Below are 27,044 nucleotides of genomic sequence, written 5' to 3'. Positions count from 1 at the left end.
AAATAAATATTATATACGCTATTGTTTGACCTAAGTGAAACTTTAAATGTTTCTCATGAGTAGATAAACAAACAAATAGATAAATACAAAAAACAGAAAGCTGAGTTGGTAAATCTATAAATTATTTTAAAAATTACATTGGCGGAGGGTAAGACGCTCACGTACTAACCTAATCCCCTCTGAATGCAGTTTTTTTTGGTCATAGCTTTTTGAAGCAGCAATTAAGTAGTTCTGTTCCTAAACTAGCAAGCTAACTACATTAAAAGCATGCAAAAACCTTGCAAACACCACCAACAGCCCAGTTGGCACTGATAGAAGCTTGCTAACACAATAACTGGTGTCTTTTGGCAGTATACAGTAGGTGGCAATGTAATGTTGTGTAAGCTTTTCTTCCATTTTTGCTGGGTGTTGCAACCCTGAACACAGATCTACATAGTGCATATCCTGGATGGCTAGTGGCAAAGACACAGGTGTTTATCTGTCCTTCACATGACCATATGCTATCAAAATGAATTTGAGGATGGTACCAAGACCAGTTGCCTATAAAACCATACCTCAGAAAGGTCAAATTGTTGCATAGTGTTGCTTCAATACACTGAGATAACTGCTCTCAAACAAAGGATCCTGTGGATCATTGACCTGAAATTCGGGATACTTTAGATTGCTCTGAGTGTTTCAGATTAAAGCTTTCGCCAGTCTTGTGTCGCCCTCTTCTGGAGAAACTTAGAAACTGTGTCACACCCCAGGGTGTGTTTTCAAGCGAAAACAGTAAACATTTCAAACTCCATCAAAGAAATGTAGAGACAAGTACTATTTTTAAAAAAAGATACATTTTCACAACATATACCTGACAAAATCAAGCAGCAACCTTATTTAATTTCTAATAATGAGGTATGCTACAGAACAAAAGCCTCCACATTAAAGTTCATGGTTCCTTGAGAAAACTTTCAATTTTCATAGAGGATTCAAGGTGCATCACATTACATTCTTTTACTCCTTCACTGTTGTAACAAACGTATTGCGTATGTCACAATCCTTCACCAGAAGCTTAGTGCATAGTGAATATTCTATACTCATTAAACCACATTAACCCTCCATTTCAATGAGGGTTAATTTCAACACTTTCAATGAACATCCATGTCTATGAACACATACTAGAACTTTCTTCAGCAAGTACAAATATATATCCTCTTTTCTACAAAAATATACATCTTTCAACGGGATATGTATTTGGTCATTTTAAGTTTTGCAAGTGCATTAACTTGGCACATATATATGAAATCGATATTCATATAATTTTTCCAGGCACTCAAAATTCTGAAGGAAGATGACAGTATGATATATCTCTCTGGCCTTAGTCACATTATAATTTCATTCCCAAACTGTGCTTAAATTATGATATACATTTTAGTGTGTAACACACGTACTATACATTTAGTACATGCATATGTTTCCTACATACATCATACCAAACAAACTGTTACACAGTTAGAGGGTATGACCTGCAAAAAAAAATCCAATCCCGAGTCCAGTTGAGTGGATAAGAGCAGCGGGAGGTTGCCTGAAATGGAGCCTGGTACGGCCTGCGTGTGATGGGAGGCCGTGCTCCTGATAGGCAGTGGAACATGATTACTCAGGACTGGATCTGACGCAATGGTTTGGCTCCGCTGGCATCATCCCTGACATATCTCCGCAAGTATCGGATAGCAGACAGAGCACTGATGTTGGCCAGTAGAACTGTGCAGATGTAGAAAAGAAAAAGAGTTAGTAAACCTGTTGTTGTGAAGAGCTGTTTGTACCACCTTACTTCTCATTAACTGGGAATGGAAAAGTCGTCATGCTAATCTTAAAAAAAAAAAAGCATATTGTAACTCATATTGTAATATACAATAGTTATACTGTATGGCTATGCTAGCCTCTGACAGATTGCATTAAACGTCTAGACTAAACAGTGAGCGCTAAGGAGGCTTGAGAAAGGTATATCTACAGTAAAAACACATACCAGCTTTCCATGTGTCAGCACCTTGGGGGCTGGCAGACTTCAAGACCCAAGAGGCAAACGCAATGCAGACCAGACACATGTCTGACTGCCTGAAGGGAACCAGGGGGGCATCTATCCCTGGGAAAAAACAAGAGGTGATAATTGAATTGAGGAACTGTCTGTAAGTAAATCATGTATGTATAATTTTGCCTCTCATTGTAAATCACTATCTGTTAGCGTATTTCATCTTCAACACAGACAAAGCAACTCATGCCTTCAATGGATCAGAGGATCGAAGCTAACTTACTAAATCAGTGTCACACCAATCTCTGTTCATGGACATGCGTATACAAATACAGAGGTTGAGGGCTCTGCGCTTTAATCTGACTTCCAGGTATATTTCCCTATGGGAATCGTCCTACCCTCTGAAACTCTTCAGGCTGGGAGGCCCAAATTACAATGCCAGTGAACAGCTATGGGATGAGCTCCAGAGGACACTGGAGACATCCTGACATAAAGGATCTTGGAGATTATGTGGGCCCCGACCACAGAGGGCGCGGTGAGGGGGATCTGGGAACAGATCAGTGGGATTTTCACAACAGCTGCACACTACCTCCCATCTGAGAGACAGACTTCCTGTGCTGAGACTCTGGGCCCTTGATTATGCCCTGCACCTGGGACCACATCCAGAAGCTCACTACAAGTGCTCCAGGCCACATAAACATAACCTTTTAGGTTTTGGCAAGCAACTGAAAGCAAAGTCCACCCTTGAGAACTTGTATCAATACAAAGTGGAAAACATATCAGAGTTGTAGGAGAAGACCATGGCCAACTGGTCACTGAGAGATTGTAAGTAATGGCTGGGAATGTGCTTGTCTATTTTTACTTCCACCCCGAAGATCAATGTGGGAATCGTTCCTGGCACACAGTGACTTGAAGGTGCTGGCCAAACAGGCAGTGGATGGACACTCACGTACTGCCATTCCTCTGGCACCAAACCCATGCACACTACGTGCTCAGAGTCACTATTCCCAGGGACCTAAACTGAATGAGTCAGACAGAAACACGGTAGGGAAGAGGAAACAGAGAGAGGCGAACCGGAAAACATCACATGCGAGGTGCTTGTGCTTATGTGCAAGGAAGCACAGTGACACCGTGATTGCTATATTGCACATGATCATGCAATATTCAACACATCATAACGAATTCTGTGACCAATGGCCCACATCTCATTTATAAAGGTGATTGGTAGCGGGGAAATACCCTGTTGCCATCACAAAGTACCAGCATTTTTTAGAGCTTTGTTGCTGGGAATATGATTGAGAGTAAAGGGGAAAAGAGAGCAGCCTGAAAACTCCATGCGTATGATACGTATGACTGATGTTAAAAATAGTGGGATCCTTACGGGGGTCTGCGACAGCTGTTTCCAGCCCAAGCATCTGCTGTTCGGCCAGCTTCCTGAAGATGCGGCTCTCCAGGTCACACAACAGAGGGTCAGGGAAGGAGCCCATGACGTTGATCGGCTGGATCGTCCTTCTGCCGGTCTCCAGTGACCAGGAGGTGGGCTGATTGGAGGGTAATGCGAGGCCGGTGCGCCGCACCTTGCGTAGAGAAAGGGGGTTGGTCCAGAAGAAGGTGCTTTTGGAGTCACTGGCACTGGTTTCAGTGGAGCTGTGCAGAGCTGCTTCCTTGTGGTATCGGGACACCACGCGGATCGGAGGTGAGTGCTCTGGCTCCTCGTCCTCGTCTGACTGTGTAGGGGAGTCAGGGAAGAAATTGTCATACAGTTCGGGGAACTGATGGCTCCGGTTAGCTGAACGAGAACAGGAGAAAATGGGCAACATGTCACCTGAGTCTGACCCTGCAGATCCCTCAGACTTTGGGATGAAGAGGTTGACTGCCTCAAACTCAGAGAAGAACTGATCATAGGTCTCAGAGACGGAGGTGCCCTCAATGTGAGATGAGATCAGGGTTTCTGCGTCTGAATCTGACGATCCGGCATCGTCATTGCAAAAAAGATATTCTATCATCTCTGAGAAGGAGAAGCCATGGCCATCCACTGACTCGTCATCAGAGAAATGCGCTGACGTGTTTATGTGGTAGAAAGGGTCTGGAGAGTCATCATCCAGCGACATCAGGGACTGCACGGAGGCATTCCTCAGTATCTCTTTGAGAGGCTGATTCTCCAGGGCTCTGAGGTTCTGCACGCTGATGTTCTTATACATCTTCCTGAAGTACTGCTGCTCTGCGAAACGAGACTGAGGAATGCACGTCTCTGTGCTGAGCACCACCACGTCGTCGGTCTCGGCACTGGCGAGGACAGAATCCGGGTCGCTAACCCACAAGACGTCGGCGGAGTTAGCCGATGCCTCATCCCCCTCTTGCGTTGGAACCTCTTCAGTTTGGAGTAGTGAGGGCTCCTCGTCGAAGTCAGACATGGTGGACATGTCCCCGCTGGAGCGATCTGGCCTGGAGTCATCCACGTGTGTGAAGTAGCCCGAGTCCCTGGCATTTGAGGCCTCGGCGTAGTTGCCGTCGTCGGGAGAGGGGAGGATGCTTGGGTGCTGGCCTTGGCTGACCAAGCGTAAGCGCAGGATGTCGTCGATGGTCATCTTCTCCATCTCACTCCAGAAGGAAGACATGGCAAACACTGGGGGAGGCTCATGGGTGACAACATCCACATCCTTTTTCTCAAGAATGGCCACCTCACTTTCCTCTTCAGGAAAGGGTGCGGAGCAAATACTTGGGTCTTTATCTGTGTCAGGTCGGGACACTTCCCTATTAAGAGTGGATTGTACTGAGACAGCCTTGCAGGGCTCTTTCACCACAGCATTTGTGGTAGCTGGGGACCTCTGGATCTCATTGTTGCCAGAATAATTACATTCTGTAGCAGGTTTGGTCGCAATGCTCATGTCATTGTGGGTGTCACTACCCGTGTTGTTAAATGCATTAGAGGAAGAATATACCACAACATTTCTATCAGTTGCACTAGCCTTTGATAAATCACATAATGACTTGACGTCTGACCTAACCGTTAAGTCTGTTTTTGTTGACTGTTGGTAAGACGTTTCGCTTTGCTTTTCTCTATACGTTTGAGGCATGTCATCTCCTTCAGTGCTTGTCTCTTTGGAGGGTGAGTCATTGCTGGGAGCAGGATCTTTGGGGTCTGTTGCAGCAGGATATGTAATGATCTGTTTGCTCCGGGTGTTATCAGGCCTCTGATCTGGCCTCTCAGCACTTTCCTCCTTCATTTGCATCTGTTTGTCACTGGTTGTGTTCCCCAGACCTGGAGGACATTCGGCAGTTGTTGGGACATTTAAATGTGCTGGCAGTGCACAGGGCTTGTTGTTGTTATCTACTAACGTTGTCTGAGCCTGCACTCCTCGAACGTCCAATGGCATTGCCTGTGACACAGTGTCACTGATGGCGGGAGAGTCTTTGTTTGTAGGTTTCTGACTGATTTTCTCAGGTTGCACGCTTTTCAAAGTGTTTGCATTTCTAATACTATGACCGTTACCGGCCGTGGTGGCCTCCGTGGATGTTTTAGAAACATCAAATGAATTCTCCTTATCACATGTAGGGCCCACTTGTTTCAATTTTTCATTCATCTTCAAGTCAAAATCTGAAATTGATTCTTGTAATTGTTCAGAATCATCAATTTTCTTAGTATGTTTGGGTCGGATGCCATTTTGTGGTTTGGCTATCGGTGCTGAATAATCCAGTGGGAGAGTTCTTCCTGAGTCTGGGGGTGATCTGATCTGTGCCAGTGGTGCTGGTGAATGACTTTGCCTTCCTTCGGCTTCCAACGCTCCATTTAGAGAGAGCGGTAGATCTGTCTTCCTCTGAGTCTCTGGAGGCCTATGTGCAATCTTCAGTCCATTCTCAGGACCTGATCCTACAGCATCAACACATGCATGAGGGACTGGCACCTGGTTAGATTTTTCTGCTTCCAACAACTGAGTGCTGATTTGTTGCAAATTACCTGTCACTTTATCACCTTCACCCTCACTCTCGTCTCGTTTCGACACACTGTTAGTGAGCGTTGGGGACTTTATCTGCTCTATGACATTTGCTGACATAGGTGTCTCAGGAAATTTACAGCTGTTTTCCACAAGTAACTGTACTGGTGATAATGGCTTCTCGTAGCACATTCCATTGGCCATGTCCGTGCTTCTGCGTCTTGGTTCCATCTTCTTCAAAGTTTGAGAATGACAGGCCCCCGGTGGCGCTTTAGGTAAGTCAATATCGTCATCTTGGTTTCCAGCTGCAGATAACTCTCTTGGCCCTGTAACGCTTTCCCTCCATGTGCGTGAGTTTGCCTGTCCTGGCAAGTGATCTGAGAAGCTATCAATCACGTGCTGGAGTGACAGCCGCTTATGATCGCTGCCTTTGTCGGCTATTTTAACTGTGCCAAAATCCCCGGACAGACGTGCCTCCCTGTCCTTCTCTGCTCTGCGTTCATGTCTGTCCTCGTCTGATTCACTAAGTTTGCCCTGGATCTGACACTCGTAGCCGTGCTCTAGATCCACAGGTTCCATGCACATCCTCTTCTTCCTTCTCTTCTTCCTGCGCATGGTTGAAGCAGGAGACTGCCCCTGGCCTGGCAATGGTTCTCTCTGCTCTGAATTCTTCCTAAGCACAGGCTGGCTGCACGTATCATCATTCCGCCGCACCATCTCTGTGCCATTCCTGCAGGTGGCCAAGTCTGAGCTCAGCGCTGCCCCAGTGTCAAATGACCCCAGCCGGGCAGGCTGCACCTTCATCTCCATGGCAAAGTTATTATGGGATGTATCTCTTCTGTTGTATTCTTTCCATACGTGTGATTTCTGTGGATTCATGGGCCACTCCTCACTGATTGCTAATTCCATGCTACGGGTATACCAATCTGCTGCAGTCTTGGACTGAATACCTGTGTACTTGACGAAATGTCCAGAGTCTGTCTTACTCTTTGGCCTGACATCATCTGAACCTAAGGCGTCTTGATCCTTTTTCCCTCTGAGAGGACCCTTTGGCAGGTGACTGATTGGTGGATATTCATCATCGATGTTTATCCCGTTACCGCACAGATTTTCCTGGGTTCTCTTCACATTTCCTTTAGCAGTGGGATGGTTTCTATGAGACTGCTCTGCAGTAGTCACACTCCTCAGCCGCTCGAAAAACAGATTGACTGACTCAAGGTGCACATCGTCCTCACTGCCTGACAGCACGTAGTCTGGACTGCGCAGGCCATACCTGTTCAGGTACATCTCCACCGGTGACCCCTCAAAGTCCGGGGGTCCATCAATTGGATCCGGGTCCGGCCGAACTATGTCTCTGCCCGGTCTTGGCGCCCTGTGTGAGAGATGGCAGCTCAAGTCGTCAACGTCGCTCGTTCCGGAGTCATCCGGTCCAGCCAGCACTGGAGGAAGGAGATCACACTCTTCACACTCCTGGAAGAAAGAGTCCCAGTCCTTCTCTGAGATGTGGACGCTGTACTCAATGTCATCCATGGTGAAGGAAGATTTTCTTGCCTCACTAGTCTGCAAGGTAACGATAAAGACATCAAAGACATCAGATGTGTGCATGTTTCAGGTTTACACATCATATTACAATCTTCTATCACTTAGGTGTCTTTGTCACATGCATCATAGTCAGAAAACAAATCAGACCAAAGTTTCTAGCTGTTAATGAAGTGCAACTCAACAATGGTCATTCTAAACTAAACAAAGTATGAACTAAACACCAGTAACTCACCCCTCAAACCCTCTGCTTGTACATGAAGACAAGAGCTGAAGTGAAACTCATTATCAATTGTGGTGTCTGTCCTTATATACTATATGGCCTTGACATTATTACCCAGGTAGACCTATCATATGATAGGTACTCATGTCTTCCAGATGACCAGCATTCCATTTTGACTTTGTCATCAGGTATGCAGTACAAAAAAAACAGGGCTGAAGCTACCTTGGACATACATATTGATATTGTGATATATTAATTAGAATATTGTACATAATAAATATTTTTAATACAATACTACAAACACGTTCTATGTAAATATAAGCATGCAAATCAGATATAATCTGTTGGCAACAATGCTATTTATTAAACAATTTAACACTTCCATGTAATTATACAGTATTATTGTCAAATAAACTATTTTCTTGATTTGTCATTCATAGTAAAACTTTCATATCATCTGTCCATTTATTTTTCAACACTTTTCATTATTCTGCTGATATATCAATAGTGTTCATATATAAATCTTTATTTCAGTGTATTTTTTGCAAACAAACTTGTTGTCACAGCCAGACCTTTGACATGAATACGTATAGAGACAAAACATAAAGATATTGCTAACATCTCCAATTAGGCCTATGTGTGTGGTTGAGTAACTCTTTAAAATGAATGATCATTCGTGCAGTTCAAGTGCTGTCATGTGGCCTACCTGTAGATTCCTCTGCAGGTCTCCTGTTCCTCAGCCCCCTTATCCAGCTTTAGCCCTGTACAGTGCGTCGGTAGAGCGCAACGTGTCCAGAGAGCGAGGCATGCTGTGTGTGTCCTTTCAAACTCGTCCTTGTGCGTGAGGAGAGAGTGGAGCATGGCAGACCGTATGATTCTTTATAAATAGAGCTGTTTCTGATCACGTATTACACGCCGCCTTCTCCACTCTTGACACCCTCCGATAGAGGTATAGCGTTTCAGCACCCGAAATAGAGGCTCCATTGGAAAGATACCTCATGTGATCATATTATAAGAAACAGTATACTGCTATTGTTTTAATAACTCACAGTTAGAGAAAGGTAACACACTGTGACTTTTTCGTTTGTTGTCTCTTTTGAAAGTGCATTTCGGTGTCCTGAAAATACAAACTTCGACGTGTCTGTTATTCTATTATAGAAGCCCTGGCAACATGCACTCGAAGAAAGAGCAGGGGGGTCGGGTTACGTCCTGTGGCAACGTTTCCAGAAGCTCCTGACAACAGCGGGATTCTCACGTGGGGACGGTCACACTGTATGAAGCATGTGTGTCACTCCCACCGTGATGTCATGACATCTCTTAAACCCTTTCCCCCTTGAGCACAGTGCACAGTTTGAGAGGGTAAAGCAGAAGATACTACTGACTCTGACCACCAGGACCTGAGTGAGCAGGGGAAGATCATTTCAGTAGAACCACCATACACTTTTTGTCACAATACATCTATGTCTAAAATACACAAGATACAAGATAGCTAGCCAGAGAAGATCGACTGCACTCATACCTTCTTTCTCTCTCCCACTTCCTAATGAGTTTTTGTGAGTCGTTGTGTTTGACTGACATCGTGAGGATCCAATATCTGACTCAGAGCTTCCAAACCAGTTAAGGACCGAGATTCGCTAAGAAACTTCAGTAGGGAATATCTCTTTAAAGAAGAAACAAAACTATCTACTGTTTTACTGTAGGTCAAATGGTTATTTCTTTACATACATATGTGTTCAAATACATGTTCCCAATATTTGGTTGCATGATGAAGCTAAGCCAAACCTAGTACAACAACTAGATTAACAACTTGGGAAATACTGTTAGCAACTCAAGTTAAACGTATAGCCCTCGCACAAATTCTATTAAGCAATTCATTGCAATTTTGACAAAGGCTGAAAATACCAGTACAGACAGTGTGCAGTCTGTCATGAGATAAAACTGAATGGAGAAAGAGTTTTACTATTCATCTCAATGCAACCTTGCGCTCCAGTCAAAAGGGAACTGTCTCAACAAGCCAGGCCGAAATGGCTTTAGGGCCATGTTTACACACACCAAGAGGACAATGGGACGATCAATTTGCCTTCATTAAGAAAATGTCATGATTTTGTTCATTGGGATACCAAGATAACAGATCAGCCAATTAGCTCCATTATAGACTTAACACAACTGTAAGCAAACATGGACATCTGTTCCAAATAACTCCACTGAAGGCTTCATGTACTAGAAAAACAAGACCTCTGCTATTGCTTGGGGCCTGATCATATCAACTGGAAAAGGACATTGTTTTGGGGAGAAGGGGTTGCAGACAAATCTTATACGGGGGACAAAATTAAACTCTTATAAGCGCACCCAAACCCTTAAACACATACATACATGTTTTACACATATGCAGGACCTCTTGGCCGATACATGGCCCTGACGATCAAAACTCAACAAATCAGTTTAAGAACACTGGGAATGATGATTACTCATTCCATTTAAGATATTAATACTTGGCCGACACGCCGTTGAATCAGTGGAGCGCAAACCTGACAATGACCAGAGGGAATTCCCACAGAGCTAGGTTACTGTCTGCCAGGCAAGAATGCACTTCAGGATCAAGAATGTGCAACAAACACTTCACCAGTGCAATAGATCTTTTATTCATCACCACTATGCAACTGATTTCCCTTACTATGGCTAATTATGGGAACACAGCCCAGCTAATTAACCCACAACCAGTTGGGCTGCATGCCCAGAGAGGTCTTACAGTATCAATTCATCAGGTTGTGTCTGCGAGACAGAATAAGACAGAGAGAGAGAGAAAGAGAGAGAGAGAGAGAGAGAGAAAGAAAGAAGGGGGGTGGAGGGAGGGGAGTGAATGGAGGTGGGATGGGAGGCTTGTTTGACTGTTGTACCTACCTGAGGGCCCTCTTCAATGTGTGGGTGGGATTCTGTTTTCATCAAGAGGATTAGGCCTTTATGAAACAGTTTGGGATTAAGATCACAATCTGGTGGGCTACTTAATAGTGGCTAATGCGACAGTGTTTTCTCCTCATAATTGCGTTGTGTCAGCTCCGGCAATTCATCGTCGACTTGACAAATCCCTGTAAATAGACACATTCAGTGTGGAGTGGCACAACATGGTATTTTCCAGGCCGGGTTGGTGCCCATTTGTACTCATGGGCATACAAAAGAGCGCTAGGGCATCTTTTGTGCAAAACAGGTGCTGGTGACACAAGCATCTTTACTGTGAGTGAGTGCTTTTTCATTGGAATGCACTTCACTGTGTTGGTAGAGGAATGCCAGGTTTGGACGTTCTCTAAACGTTTCAAGATTGAAGTGAATGCAAATTGAATTGGAAATGGATTTCTTCATTAGAGGGCATAGATGCCTCATGTCTCAGGATACAAAAAAAAATCGTTTTGTTCCATTAATCTGTGTTAAATTCATGAGAAAAGACAAATGTGGAGGAGAGATTGTAAGGTCATGTAAGGTCTGCCAAGCATAATTACTACCGTGTGTGGTCTTGACAATGCCCAAGTAGTTCAAATGGGATCTACATGTATTCCATATGCCTGGAAAAGTTCCCAAAGTGTTGCCTAAAAAATGATATGGTGTTAAGACGGCCGTGAGATTTAAACAGAAAGTGCTTATTATAGTGCTTATATGGTCATGTTTCCAGTCAGCTCTCATTTTCGGTTAATCTTTATTAGGCAATGGCTGAAGAAGAGTTACCCTGAATGATGATTGGTTTAACATTGATTACAGTTTAGAGGATTCTTGTACAGAGGTCACTAGAATAATGCTATGGTCAGATCACGATGCAGATCACCCTTTGGTGAGATTATACAGCCCTAACACACGAGCATACAGCATATAGGCTTTCTGATTAACAATATTCAATATGAGGTGACAAGAATTAAAGACTGTGTGCAATAAACTACATAATTTACCCAGATCAAGGCAAAATGTTTATCTTCTGTCCATTTATTTAGTGTTAATTAGTGTTAAAAAGTGTTACCAAATTCTACCCATCCTCCATGCTTTAAGTGTAAAGAATGTCAATGATACTTCGATTACTTGCTTTGAAATCCTAAAAGTCAATGTCGATCAGTCTCCTGGTATAGTATATAGAGTATAAATGAAGGTACACAAAAATGGTCTCACTGTTGAAAAATCTGAATATTCAATTGGATGTATGATCTCTATCCAAATAACACACTGAGCAACTAAAGAAACCCATGTCGTAGAGAATGAGTCTGATGGTTTATGGTGTATGCTGAGAATAGGCTACTTGGTTGTTTTGTGTTGGTCTGACATTATTTTTAAGACAAAGACCAAGTTTGACTGTTTACACAGTAAAGTCTTTCTAATATAACACATATGGCTCAATTATGAACTCTTTCAAACAAACCATTTATCCAAATTCAATGGAAGAGAAAAGACGGTGTATAAAATCCTGTTACTGATCAACTGAGGTTCATTTTTAACTGGGCATGTGACCACAATCGCACTTTCACCGACCTCATGGTCCCGATGGATTCAACCTATTCGAAATGCCTTCAATTGCTGTATTTATGCGTAACATGCTATACAACAGTTGGACTGTGTACTGACTAAAGTTAAAAAAAAATGTGTGCCCCTCCCAGCGTCAAAAAGAAAAAAATTATTAAACTTAAGAAGAGCAATACGCAGTCACACTAATAAGACTTTAAGAAAAGCCATAGGGTGATTCAGCAAATCACACTAATTATGTCATTCAGTTCGGACTTGTCTGTTCTCTTGAGGATTGTGCTCGTGGAGGCTTTTACACAGCCGTCAACTCCACTTGTTAGTCCAGTAATGTGAGAGCCCATCGCGGTTAGTCCACTCGTTATTTTACCTCTGTGCCGGAGGCTCCAGACAACGATTACTGCGCACAGACAATCGCGGGATTTAGTTGCACGCTGCTCGGGGCGCATCCCTGCACGTGGAATCAGCTGACGCACAAAGGCTTATTGTCTTCTTAAGGCACCTGAGAGCCTCGCCATATCAGTCGGCTCAGCTCTCGGCGGAGAGTAGATGTCAAATGACTGCATGCCTATGCTTAATTCTATATCCCCTTATTTGGAAAACAGCTAAACACACCTAAGGAAAAGACGAATTGCTCATCTTCGGTTTCTATCGTGGTGTTAGCTGATTGATGAGTGTCAAAGGTCTGACAGCCTAAAAGTACATTAGGCGTACTGTGTACCATGAACTGAAACAAAGACTGAAAAAGACACAAACCTGCAATAGATGACTAAAGTGGCAACGTAACATTTGTGTCTCTCTTCGTCCAAAACTTTTCTTCAATTTACAGGGTGGTTTAAAAAAAAAAAAAAAACAGCAACGACATGAAAATAAATTAAACAAACTTAAGTGTCGTTGTGTTTTTATAAGCCTACACAACCTAGGTTCATTAAAAAGTTACTTACCATCACTAACCTCGAACGCACGTACGCTCACATAATGTTGGGTTGAATTGCAAAATGTATAAAACAAACCAACAAAATGGCTTACTTGCACTTTGTCAGACTACAGAGGAAGAACCAACTGACCAGAAGATGGCGACCATGAGTCGCTAAGTGAAATTCCGAACCAACGTGTTTGGTATTGAGGCATAGAATAAAATCTGATAAAACAAGGGCATAATTTACGTTATGTGTATAGTCATGATATGTCAAGAAATACATTAGGCTACATAATAGAATGAACAAGCAACCGAAACCATTTACACTATTAAGAGTGACGAGTTTCCTAGAGATATCTTGTTTTTTTTTTACTTTAGAAGATCAGGATAAAACATCCCCATATTCAAGCTCTGTTGCTTCTTCAAATTCTTTTGTGTATAACGCATAGGGTCCTGGTCTTTGTTGCAGTCTCTGACTCATTGCCTTGGATGCTATTCTTTGACCAGCATGATTGCAGTCATGAGGCCCGTGTGCCTCTCTCTTCTCAGTGGTCCCTGGGTGGAATGCTTCAGGGACAGGACGCAGACTGCAGCCTCCTGATGCTGATGGTGAGTCATGTTGAAAGGATCATGTGTGGACAGTCCTAGTACAGGAACTGCCGGCTGGAGTCATGGGTATTTCTGGAAACATTAAACAGAGTGACCCCTGGGTGTTTGACCCCCTTTACGGGCACGAGAGTATAATTTAGAACAACTGAGACACTCTTTAAGCAGCACTGCTAGGCTGGGCTGCCAGAAGTGCCCTCAAAGCCCAGCAGGCATGTCCTACGCGAGTCCCCTGACCCAGGGTCGTCACTTTCTAACTGGGAACTGTCTCTCCTTCAGCGCAGGGCAACTGTCTGACACCCTAGCTTTAAACACTTCATCACATGGTGTAATGTTGCATTTCCAGCGTCAGGGTTGTGATTAAAATACTTTTATTTGGTTTGGCATTGTAATTACAGGTTGGGATTGTTAGTCAAGAGCATGCACGTTCTCATAGTTGAGTTTTGTTTACAAAGCAAAGGTTTTATTCTCTGTGGAAATCTGGGAGATTACAGGAACAGACTGTGAGAGTACAGCACCCCCGTCACCCCTAATTAACCAAAGCATGCACAATTCCGACAGGCTTAAATAAACACAAGAAGCACAAATCTTTGGTCCTGAGCCAGAATAGTAGTCGTAGTTGAGGGGGGGGGGAGAGGCAAGAAGATGTAATGGCAGGAAATGATTAGTGAGGCTCTTCCAGTCTTGTATCCAGGCAGAGAGATAGCCGCCGGCATGCTTCCACCCACCCCACCCACCCGCCCTCCCTCCTGACCACTGCTGTTTGCTCTGAGTTAAACATACAGGCAGTTCCACCACTGCTGGAAGTAAAGGTTAATCATTGATCAGCACACACAAAGGAGGGGGGCTCTTCTCCGCGGGCGCCCAGCGCCACACACAGAGTCACCAGCCCAGCCTGCCCACCTGGGTCACAGGGGGTTATCAACCTAGCTTGCGCAGGAAACAATAGGCGCCTTTGGTCCGGGGGCTGGAGAGGGGCACCCGTCGCAGGGCTCTGTCAGCACCACCACCGCTGCTGCTGCTGCTTTCCTCCCTTGGCGTGCAGGCAGAGCCGCGTGCTAGCTGCCGCTGGATCCGGGGGCTCTGTCGCTCGTCAGCTCCTCTCTCACCGCGGCTGATAACAAACGCCAGGGCCTGTCACTACTCACTCATTTAGCTGCGGTGGGAATGGCCTATAGGGCACGACCCATTGACCCCCTTCAAGTCTTGAGCCGTTCCTCCTCAAAAGCCCCTTGCGTGGCTGTGCGCGTCCTTGGCTGGCCTGCTCTGAAAGCCTCCTCTGTGAGGATGGTCAGTGTAGGAGGGTTTGAAAGATGTCTGGAAAGAAAGGCCCTGTGCTATACACTGAAAAGCATAGACTGAACTGAAGCATGCTTTAGCCAGCGCTTATGTCTCTTGTGAAAGCTCTGTGTAAAGTGCAGACAGCCATAGGGGGTTGTATGGGGGCTGTTTAAGTGTGTTTTATCCAGCTGTTTCCATAGAAAGCACACTTGAGCGTGCCGAGTTTAAGGACTCAGAGCATTTCAATGGGCTTTTCTCTACATTTGTATATAAGTGACCAGACATGTACCCATACAAATGATCTTTATTTCTCTCTCTCTCAGACACACACACATTCACACACACACACACACACACACACATTCACACACACACACACACACACACACACACACACACACACACACACACACACACACACACACACACACATTCACACACACACATTCACACACACTCCCACACTCCCACCAACCTCCCACACAGCCACACAAACACATGTGTGCACACACCCAACAAACCCTTAGAGACATAGACACACACACACACACATACACACACATACCTTGGTTCCCCTTAAGCTGGGGTGTGTTTGATTCCAGACTGAATTCCAAGAAACCGTCATCTGCGTATCTACGTGTCTGCTGACATCATGACTAACAAAGACAGATGACCACACTGCTACAGTATATTCTTAGTTCAAGGTAAAGAGGGTCTCTCCTGTAATGTTCAACATGACAATTTGCATATAATCATTTCCATTTTTAGAATCATTTCTACACCTTAAAATCCTCCCATTCATTTTGGTTTGGTCCTGAGTTTGACCTCAGGGCCAACACAGTGTCCCCCTGCACAAGTTTGGGAGTATATAGAACTGACTTTAATGTGTGCTGAGTCTCCAGACAAGAACACACACACACACACACACACACACACAAACAAAGAGCTATAAATAGAACGAGAGAAAGAAAGAGGGAGAGAGATGGAGAGCACCAGTAATGAATGACATACAGGCTAGAGTGTCATCAGGATCAGACGGTAAATCACAGTCAATCTTCCCTGCCTCACCACAAACATACACCCGGCTGACTGCACGTCTGGAGTTACACTGCCTGGGTGTGTGTGCACACATGTTTTGCTTGTGAGTGAGTGTGGTGTGTGTGTTGTTTTGTGTGTCAGCTCTCTCTCTCTCTCCCACGTAGCACGGGACAGCGCAGTGGTCAGAGGAGCGTGTTTGAGTGTGTGCGTGTTGGGGGGTTTGAGTCTGTGAAGCGCTTTGCTTTTGATGCCCGATCGGTGCTTTCCCCGGAGTTCCCCCCGGGGCGGCACACACAAGCCCAGCCAGCGGCCGGGCCAACCGGGGCCTCAGCCCCCCAACCACCACCACTACCACTCACCACAGCACACAGCCGGTCCCCAGAGGAGCGACTGAGTGAGCCGTGCCCAACTCTTATCTTACCCCCACCCCCACACCCGCCCCAACCAGTACGCAGAACGAGCCCAGAGTTCTTCCTTCTCCTATCTGGTTTTGTTAGCTTCCTGTTGATGTTAATCAGCGCCTGTCGTATAAATGGCAGATCCCTGGATGGCGTGGGGCTAATCAGTCACCAGGCTGACAATGGGGTCCATCATGGCTTCCTAAACATTTGCGATTGGGATTCCCCTGGTTGACTGACGCAGGTGTAACCTGCCCGTCATCCCCAGAGGCTCAACACTGGGCTCTGTGTGATATACTGCATGCTCCAATTGCCTTTGTGCTCACTTGCTCCTCGAGTGGTCGCATTCTTGGCCCTCCCCACCCCCACAACCCCAAACCAGCTTTTTATTTACATTTACACTGACCCTCAAAGAGACTCAGATAAAGCTGCTGAAAGCCAACTAAAATTACACGACTGCTGAGTCAGTCCTTGCCTCCTTTTTTTTTTCTTTTTCCACCGCGCGATCGAGAGTGTGGAAGAATTCACATTGAGGCGGCTCCATTCACACTCACAATGAGCTGGAGCCCGGACAAGTGGCGTGGGCCTTAGAGCAGGGGTCTACGGGAGAGAAAGAGTGAGAGAAAGAGCTCCTCTGAGAGGGTGATGGCTCTTATGCGGCTGACGACCAAGTCTGGGCAGAGGTGCTCTGACGGCGACAAGGGGGCTGTTGGGAGATTATGTGCCCTGGATGTTGCCATAACAGAAGGGGTAATAAGTAGTTGCAACCGATGTGTTAGCCTGTTTAATGAGGCATGACAAAAAAAGGAGGGGTCGGAGGTCGGCGCTCGCTTTTCAGACTTTTTAACCCAGCAGTAATCTTTTTGGGGAAGGCAACACAAACAAATAAAGAAAAGACTTAATCGTTTTTAAATCGCATTTCCACATTGCCGACGTCCGTCATGAATCACACAGTCATTCTTGACAAAACCCACGCACCCTCCTCAACCAGGTGTGCGAAGATATTTATGAACTGCCAAGTTTTTTTCCCTCTTGCAAACAAGGCTTTTGCTTACATCAGCATAAGATGAAAAAAGAGTATGGATAATGTCAACCCTGAAAACTCTAATCTGTAGTAAGCACTGCCAACAGGAGACAACAACCACCTCCCTGCTTGGGCTCTCCGCTCTTCAGTTAACTTAGCGTGGAGTTTTAGTAAGGGCCTTTAGTGTGATATTTGCACACACATCCATCTTACGAGTGGTGAAAAACCGATGAATAAAAAAAAAAAAACAAGAAGAAAAGAAAATGGGGGACTGGGAGGCTGCCAGACAGCACACTGTGCCCAGCACCAGCGCTCCTCCTCAGGGAGGCCCATGATGTCATGGCAGCCCGATGATGGGTCGGGACCTGGACCGTCTGGCCCATGTTTGGCAGAGGTTCTCTGGCCAGCAGAACCGGGGCTCCAGGGCTGGTCCGACGCACTGGGCTGCTCAGGATCACGGCTTGTCTGAACACGGCCTCTGCATTGGTTCTGTCTTTCAGTCCTGTGTTCATTAGTGTCAAGGCCTAGTGACGTATTACTGAACACTGAGTCTTTGATGCCTGTTTTTCCAAAGTTATTTTCTCTTTGCCTGGCTTGTACGAATCTGAATGGCCTCATTTGTAGACTATAAACACTTAAAGAGAGGGGAGTAGGTATGGGGGAAGAGAGAGCGAGAGAGAAAGAGAGAGAGCAGAAGACGAATGGTACAGATAGTATATTTTAAGATGCTCTTCTCCGTCGTTTTAATCAAGCTGCAGAGGCCTATGTCATGCTGAGAGAGACCCTCCCCCCACTGCAGTCTGGGAAATGTCTGTCAAGACGTAACGATGGGAACTTCACCCTAACTTACTTTTTTTCTTTCTTCACCATGCATTTTTTTCTGAGCCCCCACTGTGGGCAATATCACTGAAGGAGTGGGGAAGGGCCCGGAGAGGTTAGGGACTTGGGGTAAATTTGGAGGGCAGCACCAAGAGGCCCCTTGCTAAATACTTAACTTCGGACTGTTGGGGTGAGGTTGCTGAGCAGAGACAACAGCAGGAGGGAGTAAGGAGAAGTTGCCTCTCAGCTGCAGTTTATTAAAAAAAACACCCGCCCGCACAAACACCCATTTACCCGCATGAACCCGCGAGTTCCTCTGAATATTACTTAATATCTGGCTCCCCAGATGCCCCCAAACCCCCCTCCGCTCGGCGCATGAAAGAAGCTGCTCTGCTGGACAGCTGCAGCAGGCTGGGCAGCGTGATGCCTTGTGATATTGTAACACAGTATGGGACTCGGCCCAAGAAAAATCATTTGTTTCTCCGCTCTCGCTTCTGGTTCCATGAGAGAATGAAACTGTGGGGTAGTCGAGGCAGCAGGCCCAGGGTTTAGCCAGATCACTGACGCGCACAATATGCCCCATAATACTGTCATAATATTATTGTGAACTTTCGAGATAAAGACAGGGTTTCGGGGAAAAACGTCTTGTAGTTTACAGAGATTTCTACACTGAGAAGGCAGTGATTTTATTTCTGTAACACACACACACACACACACACACACACACACACACACACACACACACACACACACACACACACACACATGCACACAGAGAGACCACCGCAATCCTAAGCCTCAATATTAGCTTTCTCCTGGTGTAGCACACACATAAGCTGCAAGCCTAAGCTTTTTTATTTTCCTCCCCCTTTGTCTATTTTATTTCAGGCCTCTATCCCAAACACAAGCCCAATGCTTCAATAACAGTCCCCTGTTTAGCATGTCAGGAGATCCCCCCCCTTTTTCAGCGCCATCACCCTCCTACTGTGCCAGGTTTACTTACCCTGCTCCTCCCCCTCAGATGTGTAGCAGGCTGTGGAGAAAGGTGCCTCCTGTCCTGGGTCTGTTCTCCACAGGTGAGGGCGCCCCTCAGGCCATGCTCCCCAGCTCAAGCTCTGCAGCCACTCAGGCCACTCTCCCTGCCGAGAGCCCCCCACCAGGCCTGGCCGGCCCCAAAGTGCTGCTGGCCATGTATATTAATGTAACTAACCCAATGCCCCCCCCCAAGCCTCTCTGTTTGCTCTCACCACCTGACCCCCCTGTCACCTCTCATCTCTCTTCCCCCCTGGCATCGGCGGCGCTCTGGCCACCAATGCTGACCTGCATTTTAATCCAATCGATTGGCAGCCATGCAGAAATACAGTGGAACAGGTTGCTTGTTTGCCGAAGGCTAATGTTGGCTTGTGGCTGTACTTTAATCACTGCCGGTGCTCTAACATTTGAAAAGGAGATTGTGTGACTGTGTCTGTATGTGTGTGTTAGTGTGTGTGGGTGTGTGGGTGTGTGTGTGTGTGTGTGTGTGTGTTGTGAATTAGCAGGAAAGTCCAGAGAAGAGAGAGCCTTGCACAATGTGCCTCCCGGCTGCCTCAAGCCTCCGGTCTGGGGCTATTTCAGAACTTATCGACATCTCGGCCAGCTGGGATTCTGCCGAACAGCGACCCCGCGAGCCACAGGTTACAAGTCCCAGCTCCTGCTCATTAGGGCCTAATTGATTGTAATGTGGCCTTTGAGAAGCGCAGCGCACTACGGGGCCGTTCCACACATGCGCGTACCCCCGCCGTCCCTTTCCGTTGTCTGCGGGCGCTCTCCAGCAGGGCCGAAAGGTACCGGCACAATCGCCCCACTCAGACGGAATCATTAAAGCAGGCGGGATGGCGTCAGGTCTTTCACAGAGCCGGCCTCTGTGTGCCAGCTTGAGCCCAGGACAGTGGCCACTCTACTGGCCCGGTGGGAGAGCCCCATCCTGGGCCAGGCATTGTTGAGCTCTCCCCTTGACTGGCTGCCTGCGGCTCTGGATGCATTGGCTTGATTTGTATGCCGAGGCCGCGGACTAAAGCCGGCCTTGCAGGGGTGCTGGGTCAATATTGGTTTTGAGAGCGTGTGGAAAAATGTCAAAATGTTAAGTTCTATTCACTTGCCCCCAGCACTGTTTGTTTCTGCAGTGAAAGGCCTGGTGAGCCATTAGTGTAAATAGCACTTTGTCTTAGCGCTCGGGAGACAGCGGGAGGCGGGAGAACAAAAAGCTGATACAGAGATTAAAGTGTGGGCTAAAAATGGAGAAACCGCAGGGCTCGCAGAGACCTTAAAATGACAAAAAAAAGGGATGAGGATAAAGAAAACAAACTGCGCTCGTCCCCCACACACCAGTGTGAAATACCTTGCCTATTTTAACCACTTGGTGTCAAAAAAATTGGAGGGAAAAAGAGCAAAGCTCAAAGGGTGGAAAAGCTCTTTGTCTCCAAAGTCACTAAATTCAATTTTTCTAAACCCAAGTAGACAAACTAATGTTTGACACTGGCACTGCAAGTATTGAAAATTCAATAGAGGAATCATTAAATGAAACGGTCTGTCTGTGTTAAAGAGTTTACTTTGAAACAACATTGAAGAACATCCTGTTGCCAGCACGCACGTCGTCAAAACAACACAAATTCCAACACAAGGCCCTGTCGGATGCCGCATACTCTTTATTGGCATGGAAAACTGGGCCAAGACTGGCCCACCTCTCTGGTGGAAATGGAAGCCATTGCGAGAAAGCAGCTGTTTTATAGCGGCACGGCACGTCCCCTTCCTCTTTCTTTCTCCCAGCTCTCCTTTCTCTTGTCGGGCCCCAGGGAACGCTGGATCTAAATTAATATGCCGCAATAAAACCGTTCACGCATGCCCCCTTCCCTTCCCCTCCCCTTCTCTCCTCTCATTCTCCCTCTTTCACTCAGCTTTCTCCTCTCCCCTTTCTTTTTTTTTAACTGTCTGCCTCAGCGTTTATTGGGCAGGTAGCTTTTGTACTCTGCTGATGGAACGCTTCCTCTATGGGAAGAGTGGGAGGGAATGTGAAGGCTGAGTTTTGAGACAGGGACGAAATTAGGACTGGAAGGGAAATAGTGCTGGAATATGAGAGAGAGAGAGAGAGAGAGAGAGAGAGAGAGAGAGAGAGAGAGACAGAATTAAAGGTGTTTGTTTGAAAAGGAGTCATAAAGTCTTTTGTGAGCTATCTGGCCTGCGTGTTCATGGTTGTCCCCTTTAAAATGTGACCTCCACTGCATCGGCTTCTAACAAAAAACAGAGCCAAACATTTCAACAGAGCCTTGAGGGTAGGCCTGGACGGGACAGACTTGCTGTCTGTGTTTGCCATGAACATATCCTTGTCTTGCATACAGTATGGCCACACATTGCCTCATCCCCCAGCTGTTGGTGTTTTTATGGTGGTGATGGTGAAGTAGATAAGTAAGTCTGTATGAAGGAATTGTGTCGTCTTAAGGAGGAAATGGGGTCCATATATCAACAGTAAATATTGGCCTGATGCAAACAGGATTGTAAACTCTACAAGATGTCATCCAGGGCATGATAAGGACTGGACTCTGTTGTTCAGGAAACCTTATGCACAAGATTCATGCAAACCCCTGTAGTTTCCGCCAATGCAGTGGTATGTAAAATAGAAAACAAACAAAGTCTTGTGACTGACTATACCTTCCCCAAAGATAACATCTACCACCAGCTGTTTGTTTGTGACTGATGCTAATGGGACACTTAGTACGTCGCCTCGGTACAAACAGCTAGCAGCAGCTTCTTACCACAGGTTGTTGCTGTTTTTCACACCTAGCTTAAAGCAGTTGTGGGTGTGAGAAATGAAGCCTGCTACACTTCTGGTGTGATAATGCAGACGGTGAGTGACGTGTTGTAAAACTGTATTACGAGGTTTACTCAGTCCCCCCTACTTCACAAGCAAACACAATGTGCACGGGCTGCAATTACACTGACGTCATTTCAATAGAGCTCTCTCTCTCTCCTCGGGCTTTGTCTGTGGGGGTATTCAGACAGACTAGACAACCATGAGACATTATGGGCAAGAGCACAGTCAATATGAGCCTTTTCAGTGACTAGTCCATCATTTTTTTCGCTGTGTGAAACCTATTGATTCCTCTCTCAGATTAATTAATACATTAGGAGTACATCAATCTTAGACATTTTTAGAGGGACTTTGTGCTTCCCGTGGTTAAGAAACTCAAATGTCAAATCAAACAAGACAGGTCGAGATAAGGAAAAATCTTTGAAGCTCAGGACACCCAACCAGGTGAGATGCAGGAAATATCTAAGTACATCCGACCGGTTTTGACTTTTCAAAACAAAACAAAAAAAACGGCAACAAGAAAGAAGTTAACAAAACAAAAGAAAACAGACAGCTCGTGTGTGGTCACCTTTTACAAGTCAAGGCTACCCACTTGTCAAACAGGCTTGAGCTACAACATCACCTGGTCCCTCGCTGTTCGTGTTTCCTGAATAAAAAAGAGCTGCTGTTGCAAGCAATAAAAATGACTTTTGCATGCACCCACCCTTGGTGGCAAAGGCCCTTAAACGCATTGACATCCCCCTTGGCATACACTACCTGTGGTGAAGAGCAAACCTAGTTAAGGTCAGAAGGGAGACAGTAAATAGTATGCAGGTGTGGAAACTTGTGGAGGTGGAGGAAAGATGAGGCCTTGTTGCTCCCAACAGTCACTGACCACCACTCCTGGCACAGATAGGGAAAGCCTATCACTTTGGGTCAATTATAAACTGTGCTCGTTTTAGGCTTACCTTCAGTATCAAAGAATTTTGATTTGTTTCTGGTTTGCCCTAAAGACATTAGAAAAAAACATTTCCTCAGCAAGTGAGCATTTGGTGATGTGGGTCATGAATAGGCAATTTAAATATTTGTGACTGAAGTGACAGCAGTTATCTTGCCAAATCAGTTGTCTTTCCTACTTGCGATTTTGCTCCACACCCTTAAGAGTTTGCTTGGAACTTTGTCTACGGCAGTCATCTAGTTTGTGCCTCGCCATTGTCAGCCATCTGTGGTGTAATCCGACCACGTCCACACAAAACAACATGAGTCACTTGGCTTCAGATTCATTGTACGGCCTTATTTCCCATGAACGCCACACAAAGGTAAAGACAAGGGCAAAATGACAACAGGGGTCAAAAGAGCCCTTAGTTTGTGGGACACCAGATACTAAGCATTGTTATTGTTAGATTTTTTTTAAAGTTATTGCAAGCACAAATTCAAATTCAGCCAGCTGGAACTGTCACAAGAAAGTGGGCCAATGATAGATTGGATTTTGGGCTGTTTTAAAGACAATTCATTAATTTATTTAATCACTCGGGAATGTTTTATTTGGTCGGGCTTTTCAATTTTGGGTTTGTTCCTCAACATTCTTTGTCTTAAAGCAGAACAATACCCATTTTAAAAGGGGAGGCCGAGACCATGTTGACCTGTACAGCATACTTATGTCTGAAGTGCCTTACACCTAGCTGAGAATGCTATTCTGTAGCCCCTCTGCAGCAATCTCTTTTGTGTTCGAGGCCCTGTATCAACTCTGTGCCCCTCCAGTGACTGAATCATCAGACTGCATTTACACTCAAATTACCCTGACAGTTGTGTCATAACTGTTGTACGACAACTGATAAACACACAAAGTGGGACCAGACCGGACCAGAAGGGGAGATAAGAAACGTGAAGTACGTTAGGCACGTTCTATAAACACCAGAGTACAGTCTATGATGACAAGCCCTGGTCTGACTTTCAGGGGAAAAAGGGATGGCCGTGACAAAAAGTGCTTGTTAACCAGAGGAAACGGCATCAGCATCATCCACAACAAATCCATTGATGTTGCTATTTTCTGTCTTTGGACCTGAGGCCACAGAGACAAAAGCCAGTGTCTTGGGATGACAAAGGGGTTAAGCGGGACTATTTGAAGTGCAATGTCAGGTCTTTCCTGTTTGAGTGAGTACAGTGAAGGCGGAATGGAGTAATGAGAGGATGCTGTAAAACAGATGAGGGTAGTGTTCACACTTAGGTGCCACTGGGGCCTCTGGCCACTGGCCTGTCCACCATCCACCACACTCCCTGACCTGCTGCAGCGTCCCGGTGGCGTCGCACTGACCACCCTAACAGTGGAGCTGTGCAGCAAAGGTGCAGCAAAGTCATTCTCGTGCACTTACTCACACATTAACACATGTACACATGCACAGACAGACAGACAGACAGACAGACAGACAGACAGACAGACAGACACACACACACACATGCACAGACAGACAGACAGACACACACACACACACACACACACACACACACACATACACACATGCACACACACACATGCACAGTTGATAGTGATGTTACCACTTTTTATTCTGCATGTGCATGCATTCACACACACACTCACAAACACACACACACTCACACACAGACACACAAACACACGCACACACAATAGTGATGGTGATGTTACCACTTTTTATTCATGCATGTGCATGCATGCATTCACACACACACACACACACACACAACCAGAGTCAGAGAGAGATCAGCAGAGAAAGCACACAATGTAAAACACAGGCCCACACCCACCAGTATCAGCACTCTAATGGGAATCGCATATTTGTCTTGGCCTGGACATGTGTTGGTGTATGCAATGACATTAGACACGAGCGTGCGCTCAGAGCCAAAAAAGACACGCTTCAGCAGTGGGCCATGTTGTGTGAGCAATACTTTGGCTCAGTCTGAGGCAACTCTGATGTACGCCTTTCTCAGAGACATCCCTCCGCCTTGTCTGATTCCTTTAACTTGAGTCTCTGCAGAGAACTCCCGAGGACCCTAAAAACAAAGACTGAAAGAAATCAATAGGCAAATAAAACAGAAAAACATCAATGCTGGCCTCGATTTAAAGAATGCAACAGTGCATTTGGAGTCAGTGAATCGTGTCGGATGACTGATTAACAACCTTGGACAGAACAGCGCAGGAGATGAGGTGTTGCACCAGGGTGAATGTTTCATGTCTCAGTACCACATGAACAGACACTGGTCCAAATGCATTTGCCCTGAATTCTCTCTTTCTCTCCAGCAGTCAATTCGGTTCAGCTTTCAAGCCTGTCACTCATATGCAGTTCTCCTTATGCACTGAGGGGGGCACTGTTGGATGTTTGGGAGTTACCGAGGTGATCAATATGTTGAGCCTGAAAAAAATGATTCAAGCAGTGGAGAGACATAGTGTCTCACAAGGACCTCTGAAATCGGAAAATATAAACCCATATAACTGCACACTTCACTTCTGTAACTTCTGACTTCTGAGAGTTTTTGTATTCATTAACAGGGCAGGTTTGCAGGGCCCCTCGCTGAGGTAGTGAAAGGTTCCCAGGTAGAAAATATTACACATAGCTGTAATCTGAAAATACATATATATATATATATGAAAACATATAACTGCACATATTTGTTTTCTATAAAAAAACAAAACTGTTGATTATGGAAGAGCAGCTTTCAGTAGCCTCCTGGAATTACTGTAAGAATATATTTTTTTACCAACCTATAAATACAATTATTATTTAGTCAAAGAAATGCAAATCCTTGTATATCAATATATATGATGTTGTTGTGTATAATATGGGTTATGGGTAAAAAACTAATATAGCAGAAATGGTCAACAGGGGAAAATTCTTAAGCTCACAGCCTTTATCCTAGGGTTTAAACTGACTTTTGAATTGGACTTCAAAAGCTATGAATTAGCCACAACCAAAAGAATATAGCCTGATAATAGACCTAAGAGCCTCACATATTGTTTTCTTCTTTGGCATCATTTTTGTGATATATATTGTATGTTTTTGCTTTAAAGGTCTTGGCCAGGGCTCGTTTGGAGAAGAGACTGTGTCTCATGTGACTACCCTGGTTAAATAAAGGATGAATAAAGAAATAAAATAAAATGAATGTTAACACAGCGTTTCACAGATATCTTAATACCGTAACCTGCATCATCCTAAAACTCCACACGTCACAGGTGTAGAGGTGCTGGCACCGACAGGGTTAATCCCATTGAAACTACTCAACTGGGAATAAAAGAAGGACAGAAAAGTTCCCACACTTTCCCACACCGTTTTGTTTTTTTTCTCCTTCCTTTCTCTCTTGGCTGAATGGTGCCAAGATTGGCTGATGTAAAACCGAATGCAGTGAAGAAAAAAAAAAATGAAGAGGGGTGGGTTGGGGTTGGAGTTAGGAGGAGGTGGAGGGAGGGAGGGAGAAGATGAACAAGAAAGAAAACCAACACACTTGACTTCTGTAACTCACCTGTTGGTGAGAGTTTTTGTTTTGTATTCATTAACAGGGCAGGTTTGCATGGCCCCTCCCTGAGGTAGCGAAAGGTTCCCAGGTAGCAAGAGCAAAGGAGAGGAGCACGAGGGGAGGAGAGTTCCCACCACGCTTCCTTGCCGTTCTCACAGGAGCCCATTGGTTGGATCTTGCCTCATCGCTGTAACTTGACCCCCCCCCCCCTCCCCCCACACACACACACCTCCCCCTTCCCCCAGCACAGGCAGGCAGGTGTCTAGAGCCCGGAGACAAGGGCAGCCGCCTCAATGCATTGGATGGAGCAGGGAGGGAGGGAGGAGGAGGGCGGTTTCACTCCACATTGCTACACACTGTCCACATCCTTCTAACAATCTGATGCCTGTCCATAACCTGCTCTCAAGGGTTAGTATGAACTCCCTGCCTTACATGGGGCACAACAATGCGTC

The 27,044-nt window shown here is 45.5% G+C and overlaps 1 protein-coding gene and 1 long non-coding RNA gene across 2 annotated transcripts; one reads left to right on the top strand and one right to left on the bottom strand.

The window, feature by feature from the left end:
* Positions 1-829: 829 nt before the first annotated feature.
* Positions 830-8,626, bottom strand: perm1 (PPARGC1 and ESRR induced regulator, muscle 1). Its single transcript, XM_012826190.2, has 4 exons — positions 8,409-8,626; positions 3,387-7,500; positions 2,003-2,119; positions 830-1,737 (listed from the first exon to the last, which is right to left on the bottom strand). Exons 2-4 carry the CDS (start codon positions 7,468-7,470, stop codon positions 1,634-1,636), a joined length of 4,305 nt encoding a protein of 1,434 aa, XP_012681644.2. The 5' UTR covers positions 7,471-7,500; positions 8,409-8,626; the 3' UTR covers positions 830-1,633.
* A 4,621-nt stretch (positions 8,627-13,247) lies between these two features.
* LOC116220209 lies at positions 13,248-26,786 on the top strand. Its single transcript, XR_004163490.2, has 3 exons — positions 13,248-13,315; positions 13,585-13,724; positions 26,150-26,786. It is a non-coding gene; the product is annotated as an uncharacterized LOC116220209 (long non-coding RNA).
* The last annotated feature ends 258 nt before the right edge of the window (positions 26,787-27,044 follow it).

This window comes from Clupea harengus, chromosome 4 (genome assembly GCF_900700415.2).
Source record: "Clupea harengus chromosome 4, Ch_v2.0.2, whole genome shotgun sequence".
Classification (NCBI taxonomy): Eukaryota; Metazoa; Chordata; class Actinopteri; order Clupeiformes; family Clupeidae; genus Clupea; species Clupea harengus.
Note: the sequence above shows the minus strand (reverse complement) of the source record. Positions and strands in the feature narration are given on the sequence as shown.